At 35.6% G+C, this 21,780-nt stretch overlaps 1 protein-coding gene across 1 annotated transcript; it reads left to right on the top strand.

The window, feature by feature from the left end:
* Positions 1-10,142: 10,142 nt before the first annotated feature.
* On the top strand, positions 10,143-11,199 carry LOC112292788 (ferredoxin--NADP reductase, root isozyme, chloroplastic-like). The gene is made up of 2 exons (XM_073539322.2): positions 10,143-10,359; positions 10,856-11,199. Exon 1 carries the CDS (start codon positions 10,146-10,148, stop codon positions 10,356-10,358), a length of 213 nt encoding a protein of 70 aa, XP_073395423.1. The 5' UTR covers positions 10,143-10,145; the 3' UTR covers position 10,359; positions 10,856-11,199.
* Positions 11,200-21,780: the final 10,581 nt, after the last annotated feature.

Here is a 21,780-nt window from a genome sequence, read left to right as displayed (position 1 = left end):
ATACAAATCACTCATAAATAATAGAACATGGAAATTGATTCAACTTCCTAAAAATTGATCTTTAATTGGTTGTAAGTGGATATTTAGAACCAAAAGAAATGCAATGGGTAATGTTGTAAGATACAAGTCTAGATTGGTTGCCAAAGGCTACTTATAAGTTGATAGTATTACTTTCAATGAGATATTTTCTTATGTGGCCAAATTTACTATCATTAGAATCATTGTTATAATTGGAATAATAATGGACTTGGAGATATATCAAATGGATGTGAAGGTGGCTTTTTTGAATGAAAAGTTGAAAAAAAACAAGTGTATGGATCAATCTTAAGGATTTATAAAAGAAGGAAAAGAAAACCTTGTTTTTAAGTTGAAGAAATCTTTGTATGGACTAAAACAATCATTAAGTACATGGTACCAATATATAGACACATTCTTTATGAAAGAGGAATTTGTAAAGAGTAAAGCTAATCTTGTCTTATATGTGATGCAATCAAATGAGTTTATATTAATTATCATCTTCTATATTGATGATTTAATCATATTTGAAGAACTCTTTTATTACTCAAGAGTGAAATTTGTAAGAGATTGTAGTAACAAGACCATTACAATCATCTAAAGCAAGTACATTGAAGAAGTATTGAAAAAATTCAACATGAAAGAGTGGAAGCCCATTGGAACACCTTTGGAGGTCAATTTGAATTTAATGAAGCACACATATGAAGAATTTGCTAAAGTTGAAGATGAAATAAAAGATTTTTTATATAAAACAGTAGTAGGCTCACTTATATATGCAATAATTGATACAAGAATGGAACTTGCATATGCCATGAGTATTGTAAGTCAATACATGTCAAAGCTTGGACCAATCCATTGGACAACCATCAAGAAGATTATGACGTACTTGAAAGGCACTTTGAACTTCAAATTATGGCTTGGAGGATATAATATTCCATTACATGGTTGTTGTAATGCGGCTTAGATTGGAGATACAAATCATAGAAGATTACAAATGGGATATGTGTTCTTTGTTGGAATGGGAGCAATTTCATGGAATTGTAAGAGACAACTTATAATTGCAAGATCGATGATAATGACAGAATATATAGCAGCAAGTCAAGGTGTAATGGACGTAATTTGTCTAAGACAAATTTTAGAAGACATTGGACTTGTGCAATAGGAAGCAACTTTAATGAAGTATGATAATTAACGATGTCTTGCTTTTACAAAGAATCTAAAGCATGACTCAAGAACCAAGTACATTGACATTCAAAAACACTTCATAAGAGAGATGATTAAAATGGGAGTGATTAATTTGAAGTATTGTGAAATAGAATGCATGCTTGCTGATTTCCTAACAAAAGCATAAGTAAAAGATAGGCATCAAAAGTTGACCAAGGCACTAGGTTTAAAAGCCTTTGACCAAGAGCAAAGTAAGAGTGTTAAAATAACAATTTGATTCTACTTACTTGTATCTTTCTTATTATATTTCTTCAATAATTATATTGAGGATTCCATCAATTTTACCTCTAAAATTGATATTAATGATTGGTTTCTCAATTATGGAGTAAACACTCATGTCTTCGGTGATTATAGCTCATTTAGCAGCTATGCTCCTTCTTCTTCTTTGGTACCTCTGGTAACTACTTTTAGTAGATAGAGCATCAATGTTGCTAAAAAAGGGACTATTCAGGTTGATAATAAAGATATTTGTAATATATTGTACGTCTCTGGTATTTCCAAGAATTTCATATCTGTTGACAAGATCACTAAAGAGGATTTCAACGTCTTCTTTGACTCTGAATCTCGTTGTACATATGATCGGTAACAATCTTCTTTTGTCCATTTATATGATATTTGTGATCGTCGTTACAATCTCTACAGCATTCTGTCTCGTTCTTAACCTTCTTCCTTTCCATCTCTATGCATTTTCTCTCACTTCTTCTAACTCTACAATTGACCTTTCAGATCTATGGCACAATTGTTTGGGTCATGTGCACTATCAAATGACTCACTATATGTCTGCTCAACAGTTGGTTGATAACGTCCTAGATCTTCCTCTTGTCAAACGTCAATGCATCCCATGTATTCTACCTAAAAAATACCATAATATATTCCTAAACACTCTTCTTCCAGTAGTACACGTCTTTTTCAACTTATTCATTCTAACCTTTGTGGACCTTTTATATCTTCCTCTAATCTTAAGTATCTTCTTACTTTTATCAATGATTTTTTCCATTTTACTTGGATATTCTTTCTGTAATCAAAATCTGAGACCTTTCTTAGATTTAAACAAATTCCATGCCCTTGTTTCTACTCAATTTCTGTCCACCATTTCTGTTCTATGCTCTGATTGTGGTAAGAAATATATGTCTATAGAGTTCCTCTAATTCTGTGCCTTTCTCATGGGATTCACCGCCAGCCTACTCCCGTCTATTGCCCACATCAAAACAAAGTAGCTAAATATAAAAATTGTACTCTTCTCTAGGCTGCTCGTACCATCTCTCTTTCTGCTCAGTTTTCTTCTTTTCTTTGTCCTGAAGCTGTTTGCAGTGCTACCTATCTCTTAAATCGTTGTGGTACTCAAGCCCTTTATCGGACTCCTTTTTAAGCTTTCTATAGCCATAAGCCATCTGTCTCTCATCTTTGTATACTGGGCTATACTGCTTACATGCATATTTCCTCTCTTTTTCATTATAAACTTCAAATTAAATCTATCCCTACTATTTTTGTAGACTATGATAATAATTCTAAGGCTTACAAGTGTTATGACCGAGTGCGTCTTAGTATTTTCATTAGTCATAACATTATCTTTCTGGAAATTCAACTGGGTTTCTTTATCACTCTCTCCTCCTGACCTTCTATATGGAACAACCACCTCGCTTCATTGTCCCTCAGCATCCCGACTTGGTCTGTCCTCTACTCAAAATTGATCTATGGGATGAAGTAGTCTCTCCAAGCTTGGTACCAAGAGATTGACATATTTCTTAAATCTTAGAGATAGGTTAAAAGCTGCGTTGACTCTAATCTTTATAATCAATTTCTTGGTGTTGAGATTCTTATCATTCTACTTTACATCGACAATCTTCTTGTTACTGGAAGCAATCCTATTCAAGTTGCTTCCATTAATACCATGCCAACTTTCAAATATGAGATGAAAGATCTCGGCTTGATTCAGAAGTATCTTGGTATTGAGTTCTTCTGTACTTCCATTAGTCTTGACCTTCATCAGTCTCCTTATATTTATCAACTCCTTTCTGATTATAACATGTTATAATGTCGTCCTACCTTCACTTCTCTCTCTGATGGTCTTCTTCTCTCTTCACAAACCTCTTCTCCTCTCATCGATCCCACCTCTTACTATCATCTTGTTGACCATTTGTTTTTTCTCACTAACACCTGGCCCGATATTTCTTTCTCTGTTGGATTAATGGCATGCTTCATGTCTGCTTCCTAATAGTACCATCTAGATGCTGCTAAACGTATTCTATGCTATATTAGTTCACTTCAGATTTTGGTACATTTTTTCCATCTAGTAATTTTTTTATTTTTTGTGGCTTCACTGATGTTGAATACCTTGGCTGCAATGATATCTGACGTTCCACTGGTGGCTATATCTTCTAGCTTGGTACCTGTCCTATCACGTGGATTAGAAAGCGTCAATCTACTGTTTCTGATAATAGTACTGAGTCTGAATATAAAGCTCTCAACTATTGAAGAACAAGCACTTGGAAGTTACAATACTTAGCATTAGCAAGGTTGAACACAAAGAGAATATGGAGTAAGATATCTCTCACTTCCAACATCCATTACTTATAGGTAGTGGTTGCTACCTTAAAAGATAACTTAAACTCTTTGACATTTACACACGTAGTGCTAGGATCCTTTTGGCATCTCACGAGGCTCGAAGATAACCTATGACACACACTAATGACTCATACATAGTCTTTGGATATTTCTTTGTTAATTCTTTATCCTTTTGACTTTGACTTTTAGTCCATGACTTTGTCCTATATCCATTGGATGTCCTTACCATATACTAAGAGTCAAAACTTAGACCACTAGCAACTTACCTAAGTTAATATCTTCTATAAGGTAACTTATTCTACTTTTACTTTAATACTCCCAATTTATTATTTATCAAATGGCTTTTAATCCAAATGCCTTTATCATCATGTAGTGTCTATCTTTTACTAATGCCTTTGTCAAAAAATCAATAAGTATTTCCTCCATTGCACAATACTTCATATCAATCACTCCCATTTTAATCTTCTCTCTTATAAAGTGATGTTGAATGTCAATATACTTGGTCTTTGAATGATGCTTTGGATTCTTTGTAAATGCAAGACATCCTTGATTGTCACACTCCATTGGAGTTACTTCCATTTGTACATCTCCAACGTCCTCTAAAAGTTGTCTCAATCATATTGCCTCTATTGCACCATGGCTTGCTGCCATTGACTTCGCCTCCATTATTGTCCTCACAATTATTGCTTGTCTCTTGCAATTCCATAAAATTGCTCCAACTCCAACTAAGAATAAATATCCCATTGTTGACCTTCTATCATTTGCATCTCCAGTCCAATCCACATCACTATAACCATGTAAACTAATATTATTACCTCCAAGGCATAATTTGAAGTTCAAAGTACCTTTTAAGTACCTCATGATCTTTTTGATGGTTGCCCAATGGATTGGTCCAGCCTTTAATATGTGTTGACTCACAACACTCATCGCATATGCAAGATCTATCCTTGTGCCAACCATTGCATACATAAGTGAGCCTACTGCTGTCTTGTATCGAACACCTTGTATTTGACCTTCAACTTCAGCAAACTCTTCATCCGTGAGCTTCATCAACTTTAAGTTTGCCTCTAATAGTGTTCCAATAGGCTTACACTCCTCCATGTTGAATCATTTCAATACTTCTTCAATGTACTTGCTTTGGCTCATTTTAATGGTCTTCTTAGCACGATCTCTAACAAACTCCACTCCTAAACAATAGTGAAGCTCTCTCAAATCACTCATTTTATACTCCTTTTTTAAATTTATCTTCAACCAATCCATCATCTTCAGTTATTGGTTAAGATGATCAAATCATCAATATAGAGGATGACAATCAATATAAACTTATTTGATTGCATTACATATAAGGAATGATCAGCCTCACTCCTTACAAATCCTTCATTCATAAAGAATGTATCAATACGTTGGTACCATGCCCTTGGTGATTGCTTTAACCCATACAAGGATTTCTTCAACTTACATACAAGGTGTTGTTTGCCTTCTTCAACAAATCCTTGAGGTTGCTCCATGTAGATGTCTTCTTCCAAACTTTCATTCAAGAAAGCCATCTTCACATCTATTTGATGTATCTCCAAGTCCATTGCTGCTCCAATTGCCACAATGGTTCTAATGGTGGTGAATTTGGCCACGAGAGCAAATGTCTCATTGAAATCCATACCATTAATTTGTGAGTAGCCTTTTGTAATCAATCTTGCCTTATACCTCATAACATTATCCATTGCATCCCTCTTTGTTCTAAACACCTACTTACAACCAATTGAAGCTCGATTTGATGGAAGTTGAATCAATTTCCATGTTCCATTGTCCATGAGTGATTTGTATTCTTCTTCCATGGCATTTTCTTACTTTAACACATCCGTGGACTTTATGGCATCACATAAACTCAATGGACCAGCAAGAAGTGCAACATTGGCATATTCTTCACTTACTTGAGGAAAGATGTGGTCCTTCTACCATTCACCACGTGGTTTTCTTTTTCTCAAATGATATCTCTTTTCGTTTGAAGAAGACCTTTCTTCTTGCATTCCATCCTCTCTTTCAACCTTCTTCTTCTTCAATGCTTGTCTTTTCTCATTCAAAAATTGATATTCTTCATCAAGATCATCACCTTCAATATCTTCGTTGTCTTCATTGTTGGTTCTAGCAATTGAAGGCACACTATGATTTACCTTCTTTGGCACTTGATCTTGACTTCTATTTCCTCCATCCTCATTCTCATCATCATCTTCTTCTTCTTCTTTCTTTGTTGAACTTGAAGCTGTGTTCACAAACACACCTTCACTCCCACTTGAACACTCTCCCAAGTGCTCAAAAATACTCTTATACTCCAAAAACTTACATCACGACTTTTGATGATCTTCTTGGTTTCTAAACACATTAGCCTATATGCTTTAGTACCTTCACAATATTCAACAAATACATATTTTGAATCTTTTAGATCAAGTTTGGACCTCATAAAATCTGGTACTTTTGCATTAGCAATGCATCCAAAAATCTTCATATATGAAACACAAGGTTTCTTCGCACTCCAAGCTTCTTGAGGAGTCATTGATGTAAGAGCACTTGTAAGGCACCTATTCCTTGTATACACCACATTTATCACACCTTCCATCCAATATTCATGCCGAAGGTTTTGTGTATGAAGCATACTCCTTGCTATCTCTACAATGGTCCGATTTGTACTTTCACCAACTCCATTTTGTTGTAGAGTGTAAGGAGTAGAGGTTTGTCTTGCAATACCTTGAATCTTCATGAATTCATCAAAATGCTTTGAAATGTATTCACCTCTATTGTCCGTTCTCAACACTTTGATCTTGCACTCACATTGTTTCTCTACAAGAACCTTAAACTCCTTAAACCTTGAGAAACATTCACTTTTAGCTTTAATGATGTAAATCCACACCTCTCTTGAAAAATCATCTATGAATGTGACAAAGTACCTTCCTTCTCCAATTGATGGTGTCTTCATTGGTCTACAAACATCAGAGTGCACAATCTCGAATAATTTTGTTGCACGTATTGCAACTCCACTTGGAAATGAATCTCTTTGTTGTTTGCCTTGTATACATCCTTGACAAGCAAATGTCATGGCATTGTGGCTGAATTGACTAAGATCCAAGCCACTTACCATGGATTGGAGCTCCTTCATGCATTTGGCATTCAAATGAGGAAGTCATTGATGCCAAATTTCAAACTTGTCTTGATCTTGTGGAAAATCAGCAAATGCCACGACTTCAATTCCATTCACCTTTTTGCAATTGATGAAGTAGAGATTTCCATCTCTAAGGCCTTTGGCAACATGTTGGCCATCCAATGTCTTGACAAAACATCCATTCATGTCAAATTGAACCTTACAACCATGTGATACAAGTTTGCTCACCGAAAGGAGGTTCTTCTTCATTTTTGGCACATGTAGGACTTCTTTCAATCTGATCCTCTTCAATTGGTCCTTCACAACAATCTTCACTACAATGGAACCAATTCCAATGGCTTGTACTATGCCATTGTCTCCCAACCACATTTTTGTTGCTGGAATTTCTTCATAAGTGTCAAATGAATACTTGTATAGTGTCATGTGCTTACTAGCATCTAAATCTATAATCCACTTTGATATGGCAGTCATGGAGGCTCCTTCCTTTGCTATGAAAGCATACTCAGCTCCACCAAAACTATTAGTTGCATTGTTTGTATTTTTTCTATCTCTTTTCTTGGCCTTGTAGCAATTTCTAGCAAAATGATCTAGTTTTCCACAAATATAGCAATTCTTCATATTACTTTTAAAATTATTATGTTGGTGAGAATAGCTATCTTTGCCTTGTCTTGAAAATAGAGCCAAATCATCACTTATAAGCTCATTTTCTTTCCTCTTGGTCACTTCATGGGCGAGTCTTGACGTGACATAGTTCATGGTAAGCTCCTTCATGTTGATCGACTCCAATGCCACAATGAGGTAGTTGTAGGATTCGGGAAGGCTCATGAACAATGCCAATATAATGTCCTTATTATCAACTAGTTTGTCAACAACTGCTAATTAGTTAGCAAGTGCTTTTACTTTGTTAACATGAGCCATGAGGTCATCTCCTTCTTCCATCTTTACTGTCAAGAACTTCTTCCTTGTCAAAAGGATGTTGACAAGGTTTCTACTCTCATAGATGTTGCAAAGAGTCTTTCATGCTTCTGCTGGTCCATTACAAGCTATAACATGTGAAAAATTGGCATTATCAAGGTTTGTTGCAATCATCCCAAAAGCCTTCCTTTCACAACGTTTGTACTTCTTCTTCACTTTGATATCAGCATTGTCACTTGGAAGGTCTTCACTTTCATCAACAATGTCCCAAAGGTCCAATGAAGCCAACAAAAGCTCCATTTTCTTCTTCCAATGATAAAATTTGTTACCTCTAAACTTTTCAATCACTCTCAAGCTCTCACCTTTACTTGAAGCCATGTCTAGGGAAGGGATGTGTGAAAGAAAATCAAGAAAAGAGAAGATAGAACTCTCAAAATCAACAAAAAGGTGTTGCTGTCTTAGAAACCCAGAATGCCCTCTTTGTAATTACATAAGTGATTTCACTCTTGTATCACTCTCAACTTCACAAATAAGACTTCTTACAAGTCTTATACTCTATCTAAACCTCTACCATAAGCATTGCCACTCTTCAATCACCCCTCTTTCACAAAATGCTTCTAATCACACAAAACACTTCTTATAACAAATAGGAGAATCTCTTGCGAAGTTAAGTATTTGAAAGCACAAAGTTAGAGCATCAATAATGAAACTCAGCAAAGAAATTCAATACTAAAATTCTAAAACATCATTATATGGAATCTAACATCAACCAAGACTATCAATGCACTTAACAATAAGTAAAAGTAAAAACTACATCAATAACTAGATGTATAAGAAGGGTTAGAAGAGAGCAAATTCAAACTTCAGTATCAACCATAAGATCTATTCCTCACAACAAGAAAGACTTCAAAGTACTTCAAAAGTCACAAGTAAAGATAAGTGGATCCATAACCTATTGAAAAACAAGCACTTTGAAGACAGAACACTTAGCATCAGCAAGGTTGCAGACAAAGAGAGTATGAAATAAGATATCTCTCACTTCCAATATCCATTACTTATAGGTAGTAGTTGCTACCTTAAAAGATAACTTCCACTCTTTGACTTTTGCACATGTGGTCCTAGGATCTTTTTGGCATCTCATGAGGCTTGAGGGTATCCTATGATACACACCAATGATTCATACTTAGTCTTTGGATATTCCCTTTTTAATTCTTTATCCTTTTGACTTTGACTCTTGGTCCATGACTTTGTCCTATATCCATTGGATGCCCTTACCGTATACAAAGAGTCAAACCTTTGACCACTAGCAACTTACCTAAGTTAATATCCTCTATAAGGTAACTTATTCTACTTTTACTTTAACATCAACGACGGGGCTAAAGAAGCTGAATATCTTCATCGACTTCTCTCTTAACTTAGCCTCGTTGGTTCTCCAGCTTCTCTCCATACCTCAGACTCTACTATTACATCTGATCTTCGGGATGCTCATCTCCCCTTTCTTCATGATTGCGACCTATCCCGAAATCGGGGAATTACAACCGCTTCAAGCTGCAGCCTGAGCACAAGATACATGTTTCCAATCTATGCAATTCTTCGGGCAAACAACGGTGTTTCATAGATTCCCGGGCGCACACCGATTGCAACAGCATAAAATCTACCACGCTGGAAAATTTCTGGAGCAAACATACTTTCTCCACTCCATACTGCCTCGTGTATCTTGGGTGGTCGCTGTTCCTCAGGCAATCGCTACTCTTCAACGAATGTATGAAATTGATTGACTGCTTCAGGGATTTCTGACTGCTCATTCACGGGCCTCAACTCCCCTTCCTCTGTCAACGAATTGAGACACCTTCTAGTGCCTCACTCAGGCTGCGTATTACTACGACTGTTACTTCCAGCATCGATTTCAAGCAGTCCCTTTTTCTATTCCTACTACCTTCCTCTCTCTCGCCATTGTGATTAATTTTCTCCCTTTGCATTCTCACTCTTCTTTTAAACTGATGACCTCCATAGGATTCCCCCATCAAGTCGCGAGGGGGTGTTGGAATTATCCGACTTGTCTCTGTTGGAAATGAACGACGCACTTCTTCTCTCATGTATCATCCAGCTCTGGATGTAAACGAACACAGTCAATTCGCAGTCTCCCTGTTACGAAGGCCTAACCGCACCGTAAAAACAATTTAGATCCACTACCGCACAGGACATTCGGAGTCACGATATAACCAGCAATCTGTAACACTAATATTATCTTTTGAAATCAATCTCTATTTATAACATGATGTACGTCCAGGACAAGATCGAGGATTACAGCGAGGAGCTGTTCAACTTGCTCGACACGGGCGCACACATCTACTTTTGTGGACTGAGGGGCATGATGCCCGGATTTCAGGTCACCCTGCAGAGAGTGGCGGAATCTAGAGGAGAGAAATGGGATGAGAAGCTTGCCAAGCTCAAGAAGAACAAGCAGTGGCACGTCGAGGTTTACTGAGGTATTCGCGAGTTGCCTTGCTCAAGTCTGGTTGCCGCGTGAAGTAGCCCATGTGTTTTGTGTTTCCGTCTGATAGGAGCAATCATTGCTCCGCAATAGCTCATTTTTTTCCTAATCAATGATCGTCACATCCGTGAAAAGCAACGAGGACATGAGAGGAAATGTCTTGGTATCTAAGCGCGGTTACTAAATTAGACCATGCTAGTTGGGTTCGGGAGTTGATGAAAAGGTTTGTGAAGAGATGCGAGCGAAATTGGGAAGTTTTCCAACTTCCTCCGCTGTCGCAGGGATCTCTCACGCGAATGTTGAGACGCAAAGAAAGTGCCATTTGAGGGGGCGAGGATACATCAGATTATCAGTCGAGGATGTCCGAGTGTCTATTGTGGGGGAAATCAGAATGGTGCACATGTGGGAAACACATGACTGTACTTTGGTCGTGAATTTCTTGCGATTTTTTTGAAAATTTATCGAAAATGATGAAGTCACGTTTTTGGCAGCGCGAGACGGCGGAGGGATTGCCACGGAACCTGTTTCTACCGATATCTCAGGTGCGGGATCCATGAAAGGCTACCATGTGAGGCTTCCGGTTGGAGGCCTCGCCTACGAGGAGTTGTCAATTTTTATGTTGTAGAGGATGTGTTTAGCGAACTATTCGTTGAATTTATGCCACAAGCGACCCTGAGTTGCTGTGGAGCTAGTCCATTTACGTGGATTGATGAGTTACCGTATGTTCTGCCCTGAGTTTGTTGAAGTGGCTCGGAGGAGTTGCTCTATTTTTAGAACTTTTGAAGATGTAAATGAAGAATTGCTTCTTGTTAAAGGTTCCGTTGGAAGCATTTTATTTTGGAGCTTTGGCGTTCATCGGTACAGGCACCTAGCTTCACTATGTATTTGGCATGCTTGTGTTTTTTTTAGTTATTTTAAAATCATTTAAATATGAATTGTTAATATTTTTCAATTTACATGTATGTTTTAGCTGTAATGAAATACATTAAGGAAATCGATTTTTTTTTTTTTTTCAGAAATGTTGAATGTCATGTGAATGCAAGTTGATATCTTATGAAGTTCATAATTAGACTTAAGAAAATGTGCAGCATTTTTCAGAATTTGATGAGTTTTTTGAAGGTTTCTAAGAGATTTCAGGAGATTTTAATTGGAGCTTACAAGTTTTTTTCTACTGCAAAATGCATACCACACATGTGTTGTAATTAAAATATATATAATTGTACGTGTTGTAACTTTGAAAAGAAAATATATATTGCCAATGAAAAGAAAATATACTTCTAATTAAAACATATATATATATATATATATATATATATATATCTTTAAATTTTATAAGAAATCCTATTTATTTTGGCTATTTTCTTTGAATTTTTGTTTTAAAATTGATACTTTTACTTATATTCTAAAATAAATAATTATATTATATTAATACTATACAGATATCTACATTTTTAACCTATAAGCATCTGAAAAGTATTCTAAAATCTTCTAATTGATGTGTTGAAATGTTTTATTTATTACCTTATATTTTTTTATTAATACCCTAAATGTTTCCATTTGATATTTTAAAATCTCTAATTTGAAATCCCAATTTTTTTTATAACTATAAAATTACTTCATTCTTGTCTTTTTTTATTTTTATTCTATTTCTTTATAAATTAATCTATTTTATTCTTCTCCTTATACTAGTAAATTATTAAGAATCACTTTTTTTAAAAAAATAATTTGTGTTATACTAAAAGAACTAGTAATATTTTAAATTATTTTTAGAATACTAACAAACATCTTATTAAATTAAATTTATCCAATAAGTAAGTATTACTCTGTCTTTAAATAACAAGATATTATTAGATAGCACTTTCTTTACTTAAAGAATCATGTGGCTTATCTATACATCAAGTTTTGTAAGATCTTTACTTGGAATGTAAATATAATATTTTTTAAATTAAATCCAAAATTAAGGTTAATAATTTTACTTAAAATATTATAATATTATATAATATTCAAATTTTTATCATTGTAGGCAAAGAACATTCAAAGAATTTTTCTTGCTCCTATAATTATTGAGTTTAAACATATTTTTTCATCTAAATCTATAATGAGAGCTAGTTTATTGGATATTAAGTTGGATAAAATGGACTCTTATTCATTTATCAAATAATTTGGACTATAAGATGTCAGAACCACATGTCTATTACATTGGTATCTTATACCAATGTATTGTAATATTAAGTCCAAGTAACAATGATTGCCACAAACAAACTTAATTTTTATAATTTGAATTCTATTATTTAAAGACTTTCTTCAACTGAACTACCATTTTTATATATTCATTAAAAAGAGTTTTGTAATTAATTAAAAATTTGGTAAAATATTCTTCAAAAGTATCAAAAAACTTATTACTTTGATTTTTCAATACCTTACTTAGTACTTTAAAGCGTATTAATTTATAATCTACGAATGTTAACATAGCCAACTTAGATGAATTTTTCTACAAAGCTACAAGTTCTATTTAATTCCTAAAAGTCATCATCATTATATATACATACTTTGCTCCACATGATTTAATATTGAATGGTTCAACAAAGTTTACTGATTATAGGTAATTTAAGTCTATAATAATAACCATAATAATAATAAAAAATAATAATAAAAAAACCTCTATTGAAATAAAGCTTTATTAAAAATTGACCATACTTAATTATATATCTTACATTTTGAAACTTAGATGACTACAAATTCTATTACTTTAAATATAAATATTAGATATTAATCTTATTTATTATTTTAATTAATTATTTTTATGATTAATCTTTATATGTTTTATATCTAGTTATTAAAAATATATTTTATAAAGACAAAACTATTGCTTAATCATTTTTTTTGTTTAAAAGCTTAGTCAAATTTGCTATCAAAAATCCCCAATAAAAATATTATATGCTAATTTTTTGTAATGAATTAATTCTATAAGATCATCTAATAATAATAATAATAATAATAATAATTCTTTAAATTTGATATAAATTGGCTTATCATTATACTTCTTTAGATCTTAAAGACTAAAGTAAATATATTTTTAATATAAAAAATGATTGCTTTTAAGTTTTGTGCTATTGCATAAATAAAAGAAGAATCTAACTTTAATATGCAAACACCAAAAAATTTATTATCCATTTTAAAAATTATAGTTTTGATTACTTCTAGTACAACTCTCACTTGCTATAAGCAAAACATCTATTCTACAATAGATTTATCATAAACATGACTTTCATCACATTCTTATTTTTTGCTATTACTTAATTTGGTCTCACCTATGTTAGCTCATCAACTAGTATTGAACAACATAAGAAGATATCACAATTGAGTCTCTTCAATGTAGCTCCACTCCATCACATTGCTGCTCTTTTTCTTTAATATGCCTCTTTCTTGCATTATTGCCTTGCAAGCCAATTCGTCTTTGATCCCACATCTTCTTTATTGTTATTCCAAATCTACTTTGTCATGGCACTCCTATCTCCCAGTTGGTTAATGTATCTACACCTATACTAATCTGGTCATTGATTATCCGTTTTTGCCATCAGAGCTCTTATTTTCATATCTCGTTAAATTTGTTCTCTCTTGCACTCATAAGTTTGATCCCAACACTTATACAACTTACTTACACAATCATACAACCAAAAGAATACATGAACTATCCTTGCATTCCTACTCAATCTAGTATGTATTGTAAAATACTTCAAATTGATATTTTGATTTTGATTCTTTAAAATATTCTAATTTAACACCATGTTAAGAACCTTCTTTATACTACAATCCTTTAAATTAGTTTCTTTAAATCCTTTTGACTCTATTGTCCTAACAACCATCATTTCTCCTATAATCAGACCACATTATATCTAAAAATCTTGTTTAAACTTCTCACTTTCTTTAAAATATTGTGATATAATAATTTAGATATCTTATTCTTGGTTGTTTACATAAAAAAATAAAAAATAAAAATAATAACACAACATTATTTAATTGTATTGCAAGATTCTCAAAATATTTCATTCTATGATAACATAAAATAAAATAAATAAAATAATCTGTTGGTAAAGTCATATCTCTTACAACCAATTTTTTTTGTACTAATGAGCAATAACATCTTTTAGTATTTCTTACAACTGTAATTCTACAGATTCTGAAGCTTCACATCTCAGATATGGTTTGTGATTATAGAAGATCTACAATCAAAGGTGTTCTAGAATCATTATTGGTATTAGTCATTGGATGCCTCAAAAATTTCTAGTAACACCCCAAATTACCACTTAACTAAATTCAAATTTAGCCTAGTAGCATACAAACATGATAACATGATATTAGCCAAGAAGTACAAATATTGTTGGATCATCATCATGATAAGATGATAAATGATTCAATGAAACCTTCTTTAAGGAAGTACGTGGTTTTTTCTTACATTGCTTTGTTGATGGAATATTACTAAAATCTAGTAACTAAATAAGCAACTATATTTTTGAATTTGTATGTATATATAGTTGAAGGAAAGAACTCTTTCAATAGTTGCTAATGGTCAATAGAATACAAGTATTGTTAAGAATATCCCATAATGTTAGGTGCTGGTCTATAGTGCATTAGAGTACAAGGGAAGGTCTGGTCCTAGGAGATATCTCATAATGGTTGTAGCACTTGCTACCTTGGTACTAATATATAAGAAAAGGGTTAGCATGGGAAGAATTATTTCATACCACACTCTATTTGTTAAAGTGCAACCTTGCCGGTCCTAACTTACTTGTGTTGAGTATGCTTTCTATGTTTCAATAAGTTATGGGCCCACATTCTCTTACCAAGTAAGTTGTTCTTGCATTATTTCTTTGTTGCTTGTTTTGGTGGTTGAGATCTTATGGTAGAGTGTTGCTAGTAAATTTTTGAAGTCATTGCTCCTGGATTTGTGAGTGTATCAGCTTAGTGCAAGACCTTGATAGTGTCTTTGCTGAAGGAGCACTAATATTTGAGAGTTTTATGAGAAAGTCAGTCATTTTGACTGAAGTGACGTGAGAGAGACGTTTGAAAGTCATAAAATCACATTACAAACCATTCCCCACCATTTAGACGTAATTTGGACTCAAAATATGCAAAAAGTTGCAAAACAGCGAATTCTGGATTTGTATTTCAGCAATCTTTAAGTAGTCATATCTTTTGCATTACAACTCCAAATCAAGAGTTTTTTGGACCTACTTGTAGCTTGAGATGGCATCTGTTGAGGGTGATGGCTTAAGAGTTGTTGAAAAGTTTAGAAGTGACCACTTTCACCACTGGAAGGCCAAAATGGAGCTATTTTTGGCGTCATTGGATCTTTGGAAGATAGTAGATGAGGAGGAACTTACACCTGGGGTAGAGGCAAGCATCAAGGAGCAAAAGGACTTCAAAAGACGAGAGAAGAAGGCTTTTGGCATAATTGCCACCAATTTAGATGAAAGCAACTTTGTTCATGTCATTTCTTGCAAAGGGGCAGCAGATGCATGGAAGACTCTTTACAATGTCTATGAAAGTAGGAATCTCTCCAATATGCTATGGTCAAGGCAAAAATTCTTCATCGTGAAGATGGAAGAAGGTGAAGATCTCATGGCTCATGTGAATAAGGTAAAAGCACTTGCAAACCAACTTGTTGTTGTTGACAAGCCTTTACTTGAAGAAGATGTTGTGATGATATTGCTCTCAAGCCTTTCGGACTCCTATTCCTCCCTCATTGTGGCATTGGAGTCCATTTCAAGGAAAGACCTTACTTTGGACTATGTCACGGTGGGACTAACCCATGAAGTGACCAAAAGAAAGCAAAAGGAGTCTATTGGGGAGCAATCAGCACTATTTACAAGACCAAGTAAAGCAAGTGCCCCTTTTCAACATTATCTTCCTAAAACTTGTTACATTTGTGGAAAACCAGGCCATTTTATTAGAAATTCTTTCAAAGCAAAGAGAGGAGAATGAGAGAATGCCAACAATGCTTTTGATGACCATGGAGGTGAAGACTTTGCATTCATGGCAAAACAAACTCCTTCCATGCTTGATATGAGCAAATGGATTGTGGATTCCGGATGTACCAAACACATGACTTGTACCATTTTACAATGGTGCACCATTGTAGTGCAGGTGGTGGTGAAAGACATAAGCAAGAGAATCACTCTCAAGAATGTGTTGCATGTGCCAAAGATGAAGAAGAACCTCCTTTCTGTGAGTAAACTTGTAACTCATGGGTGTAAAGTGCAATTTATCATGAATGGATGTTTTGTGAGAACTATGGAAGGCAAAGAAGTAGCAAAAGGGACTAGGGATGGCAATCTCTATATTATCAATTGCAAAAAGATCAATGGAGTGGAGGTTGCTGCTTTTGCTGAATTTCCATCAAATGAAGACAAGGTAGGCATTTGGCATCAAAGACTTGGGCATTTGAATGCCAAAAGCATGAAGGAGCTTCAATCCATGGTAAGTGGCTTAGACCTTGGCCATTCTACCATGAATCTTACTTGTGAGGGATGCATTCAAGGCAAACAACATAGGACACCTTTTCCTAGTGGTGTTGCAACAAGAGCAAACCAATTGCTGGAGCTTGTGCATTCGGATGTTTGTGGACCCATGAGGACACCATCTATGAGTGGAGCAAGGTACTTTGTCACATTTATTGATGACTTCTCAAGGAAGGTATGGATTTACATCATCAAGACCAAGAATGAGTGTTTTGCCAAGTTTAAGGAGTAGAAAGCACTTATGGAGAAGCAATGTGAGCACAAGATTAAGGTGTTGTGATCGGACAATGGAGGTGAATATTTGTCCAAACACTTTGATGAGTTATTGAAGCATGAAGGCATTGCAAGACAAACCTCCACTTCCTATACCCCACAACAAAATGGAGTTACTGAAAGAGCAAATCACACCATTGTGGAGATGGCAAGGAGTATAATTCATGCTCAAAAACTTGGGTATGAGTATTGAGCGGAAGCTATGGTAAATGCCATGTATACAAGAAATAGGTGTCCCACAAGTGCACTTGAAGGAATGACTCCTCAAGAAGCTTGGACAGGTAACAAACCTTGCATATCCCACATGAGGATTTTTGGGTGCATTGCATATGTCAAGGTTCCAAATAGTATGAGAGGAAAACTTGATGCAAAGAGCACAAGATGTGTATTCCTTGGTTATTGTGAAGTCACCAAGGCATATAGGCTCATGTGTTTAGATACCAAAAAGATCATCAAAAGTCGTGATGTAGAGTTCTTGGAGCATAAGAGTGGTAGTGAAAAGTGGAAGATGTGTCCAAATGGGAGTAGTGGTGTGTTTCTGGACACATCTTCAATTCCAGCAAACAAACAAGAAGATGAAGAAGAGCATTCTCAAAGTGAAGAAAGAGAGGAAGATGCCATGATAGAAGAGCCCAATAGTATGAAGACTTCAATTCCAGCAAGATACAACAAGGACAATGAAGCGAATGAAGATGAAGAATACCAACCAATGAGTAAGACAAAGAACTCCATGAGCCATATAAGGCAGCAAGAGGTGCATGAAGGCTCATCTTCTTTGCACGAAAGAAGATATCCAACACGTGAGAGAAGACCACAAGGTGAATGGTGGAAGAACCACATCTTTCCACAAGTAAGTGAAGACCATGCCAATGTTGCTTTTCTTGATGATCCATTGACTTTGTGTGATGCAATGAGGTGTGGTGATGCAATGAAGTGAGAGATTGCCATGCAAGAAGAATACAAATCTCTTATGGACAATGAGACATGGGAGTTGACTCCACTTCCACCAAATCGATAAACATCATTTCATAAGAGAGAAGATAGAAATGGGGGTTATTGATATGATGTATTGTGAAACCAAAGACATATTGGCTGATTTATTGATAAAAGCCTTAGTTAAAGAAAGACACAACAAGTTGAGTAAGGCATTAGGATTGATAGTTAATTGACCAATAGTAAAGTGGGAGTGTTGAAGGAAAGAACTCTTTAAGTGATTGCTAATAGTCAATAGAGTACAAGTGTTGTTAGGGATATCCCATAAGGTTAGGTGCTGGTCTATAGTGCATTAGAGTACAAGGAGAAGGCTGGTCCTAAGAGATATCCCATATTGGTTGTAGCACTTGGTACCTTGGTACAAGTATATAAAGAAAGGATTGGCATAGAAAGAATTATCTGTTAGGGACATATTCTTTAGAACTTTCTAGAGAGAAGTTTCTAGAACCTTCTAGAAAACAAGCCTTTGGAACCTTCTAGAAGAGAAGCCTCTAGAACCTTTTAGAGAGAAGTTTCTAGAAGCTTCTAGAAAGGAAGTCTCTGGAACCTTCTAGAAGAGAAGTTTCTAGAAGCTTCTAGAAAGGAATCCCCTGGAACTTTCTAGAAGCTTCCTAGTTAATAGAAGTAGCTCGAGAAGTTTCTAGAACCTTCTACAAAGGAAGCCTCTGGAACCTTCTAGAAGCTTCCTAGTTAATAGAAGTAGCTCGAGAAGCTTCCTAAGTAGGAGTATATATAGGGATCGAGGCTGAAGAGTTCTTCAGACTCGACAATACATCTCTTGGAGTTCTAGCTCACCTTTATGGTGTTGTTCTTGTACTCATATGTTTAATTTAGTTCTGCCATTTTTTCTTGAACTTCTTGTTAGATTTCAAGTCTGTATTTTGTGTCCGTGATAGTTTGTCGAGACTACACTAACTTGAGATATCAGAGCTAGTTCTTTCTTAGTAGAGTGTGGATTATCCCTCTACTTGAAGGTATATTAGTATTTTTTAGAGGTTGCGGATTACCCTCCTCTAAACTGATACTTCTTCTGTTACAATATTGGAGTCTTATTCTTCTTGGAGAGAGTAGATTACCCCTCTTCTTGAAATTCTTAAGGCGTTTTATAGGTTGTGGATTACCCTCCTATAAACCAATATTGCCTCTTATAGGGTCATTTTTGTCCTTCTTTTAGAATGGCCGGAGGTCAAGACATTAATATGACAGAAAGTTCGGAGTCTAAGTTAGATGCTATTATGAATGCCCTCGCTACGTTATCACAAAGAACTGCAGAGATTGAAGGAGTGGTGGCAAGGCTTCATAATGATAGAGTATCTGGGATAGCACAATCTAAACTACACCAGCCTCAAATTTCGGCACTTGGAGAAACAACTTTACCTCAGGTTCGACAAGAACCACTAGTTCTACAACATAAGGAGCCTCGAGTTAGCCTTCCAGATAAGTTTGATGGAACACGTTCTAAGTTTCGAGGATTCGTCAATCAAATCAGGTTGATAACAGTTTTACAGCCCGAACGATATCCAACGGAGGAGTCACGTGTTGGGCTTGTTGGAACCTTACTTACGGGACAAGCTCTATCATGGTTTGCTCCTTTGTTTGAGAAACGATCATCCATATTAAACAACTTCGAAACCTTTTTGGAAGCATTTGCGAAAGCATTTGGTGAACACGATAAGGTTCGATGGGCTACAACAAAGATCCGGTCGCTACGACAAGGGATGCGTTTTACATCAGTCTATGCTTCGGATTTCAGGCAATTAATATACGACATCAATTGGGATGAAGAAGCGTTGATGAGTCAATTCTATTGGGGTTTAAGAGATGATGTGAAGGATTTACTGTTAACTCTTCATGATCCACGAACGCTCAATGAAGCCATTAGCCAAGCTGTGAAGTAAGATAATCGCCTATTCCAACGTCGCCAAGACCAACGCTCAAGACAACATACAATTCGCCATGCTCCAACTATGTCGGCAAGCGGTGTGAATTCGCATTCAGAGGTGGAAGACATGCAAATTGATGCGGTACGTATCAAATCTCTTACTATAGAAGAAAAAAAGTGACGTATGGAGGAAAATTTATGCTTGTATTGTGGTGGAGAAGGCCACAAAGTCGAAAACTGCCCCAAAAAGCAAAATCGAGGCATAGTCAAGACTAGGGGAGTATTTGTTCAGGAAAACGAGGATGCCCAGCCACAGTAGGAACCGTGCGGCTGGACAATGAAATATCCCAACAACAATCAGGTTCCTTTCTTTCTGCCCAATCTGCACTTTGTTTTACAATCCCTCTGTTTATCGGCCCTCAAAAACTGAGAACCTTAGCACTACTAGACTCAGGAGCATCTGCTTGTTTTTTAGACGAAGAATTTGCAAAGCGTCATAAGATCCCTTTAGTACAAAAATCAAAACCTGTTCATGTTGAGGTCATAGATGGGCGACCTTTATTATCTGGTAGCATCACCCATAAATCAAAACCTATAGAAGTAACGTTTAAAGACCATAATAGTCATATTATTTTTAATATTATTAGAACCCCATCAAATCCTATTATTCTTGGTCTTTCTTGGTTGGAAAAACATAATCCATTGATAGATTGGAGGTTGCGGAAGATGACTTTTCCCACAAAACCACCCAAGAAAAAACCTAGTAAAAAACCTCGAAAAAAGAAATCCTTATTCATTGGAGCAAGAGCGTTTATAAGATCATCTAAGGAAGGCACTCCATTTTTCATTTATGCGGCTCCAACTACCGAGGAGAAGATCTCAACAGCAAGTATACCAGAGTAATATAAAGATTTTGAAGACGTGTTTCAAAAGAAGAACGTCGACATACTACCGGAACACCGACCATATGATTGTGCCATAGACTTACAAGAAGGAGCACAACCACCTTCTGGCCCAATCTACAATCTATCGCAAACGGAGTTGGCAGAGTTACAAAAGTACATCGACGAGAATCTAGCCAAGAACTTCATTCGTCATTCAAAATCATCAGCTGGAGCACCCATCTTATTTGTGAAGAAGAAAGATGGATCATTACGGATGTGTGTGGACTATCGAGGCCTCAACAAGGTAACAAAGAAAAATCGTTACCCATTACCCTTGATTTCTAGTCTCTTAGAACAACTTGGACGTGCAAAGATCTTTACAAAAATTGATCTAAGGGGAGCTTATAATCTCGTACGAATCAAGGAAGGAGATGAGTAGAAGACAGCATTCCGTACAAGGTATGGTCATTTCGAATATAATGTCATGCCTTTTGGTCTTACCAATGCTCCAGCGGTTTTCCAACATATGATGAATGACATCTTTCGAGAACACCTCGACGATTTTGTTGTCATCTACTTGGACGATATTCTAATATTCTCTAAAAACGAGGAAGAGCATGAGGAGCATGTTCGTTTGGTCTTGGAGAAACTACACAAGCGAGGACTGTATGCCAAATTAGAAAAGTGTTTATTTCACCAGACGGAGATGGAATTTTTGGGGTTCATTGCGACTACAGAAGGTTTGAAGATGGACCCCAAGAAAGTAGAAGCAATCATGTCTTGGGAGGTTCCGAAGACAGTTAGAGACGTACAATGCTTTCTTGGTTTTGCTAACTTCTATCGGATCTTCATCAAGAATTATT

Source organism: Physcomitrium patens, chromosome 15 (genome assembly GCF_059467195.1).
Source record: "Physcomitrium patens ecotype Gransden chromosome 15, ASM5946719v1, whole genome shotgun sequence".
Taxonomy (NCBI): domain Eukaryota; kingdom Viridiplantae; phylum Streptophyta; class Bryopsida; order Funariales; family Funariaceae; genus Physcomitrium; species Physcomitrium patens.
The sequence above is the reverse complement of the archived record's forward strand: the minus strand, read 5'-3'. Positions and strand labels throughout refer to the sequence as shown.

Bases quoted from the DNA above. Each gene is read 5' to 3' on its own strand.
- LOC112292788 (XM_073539322.2), top strand. From the start codon at position 10,146: ATGATGTACGTCCAGGACAAGATCGAGGATTACAGCGAGGAGCTGTTC.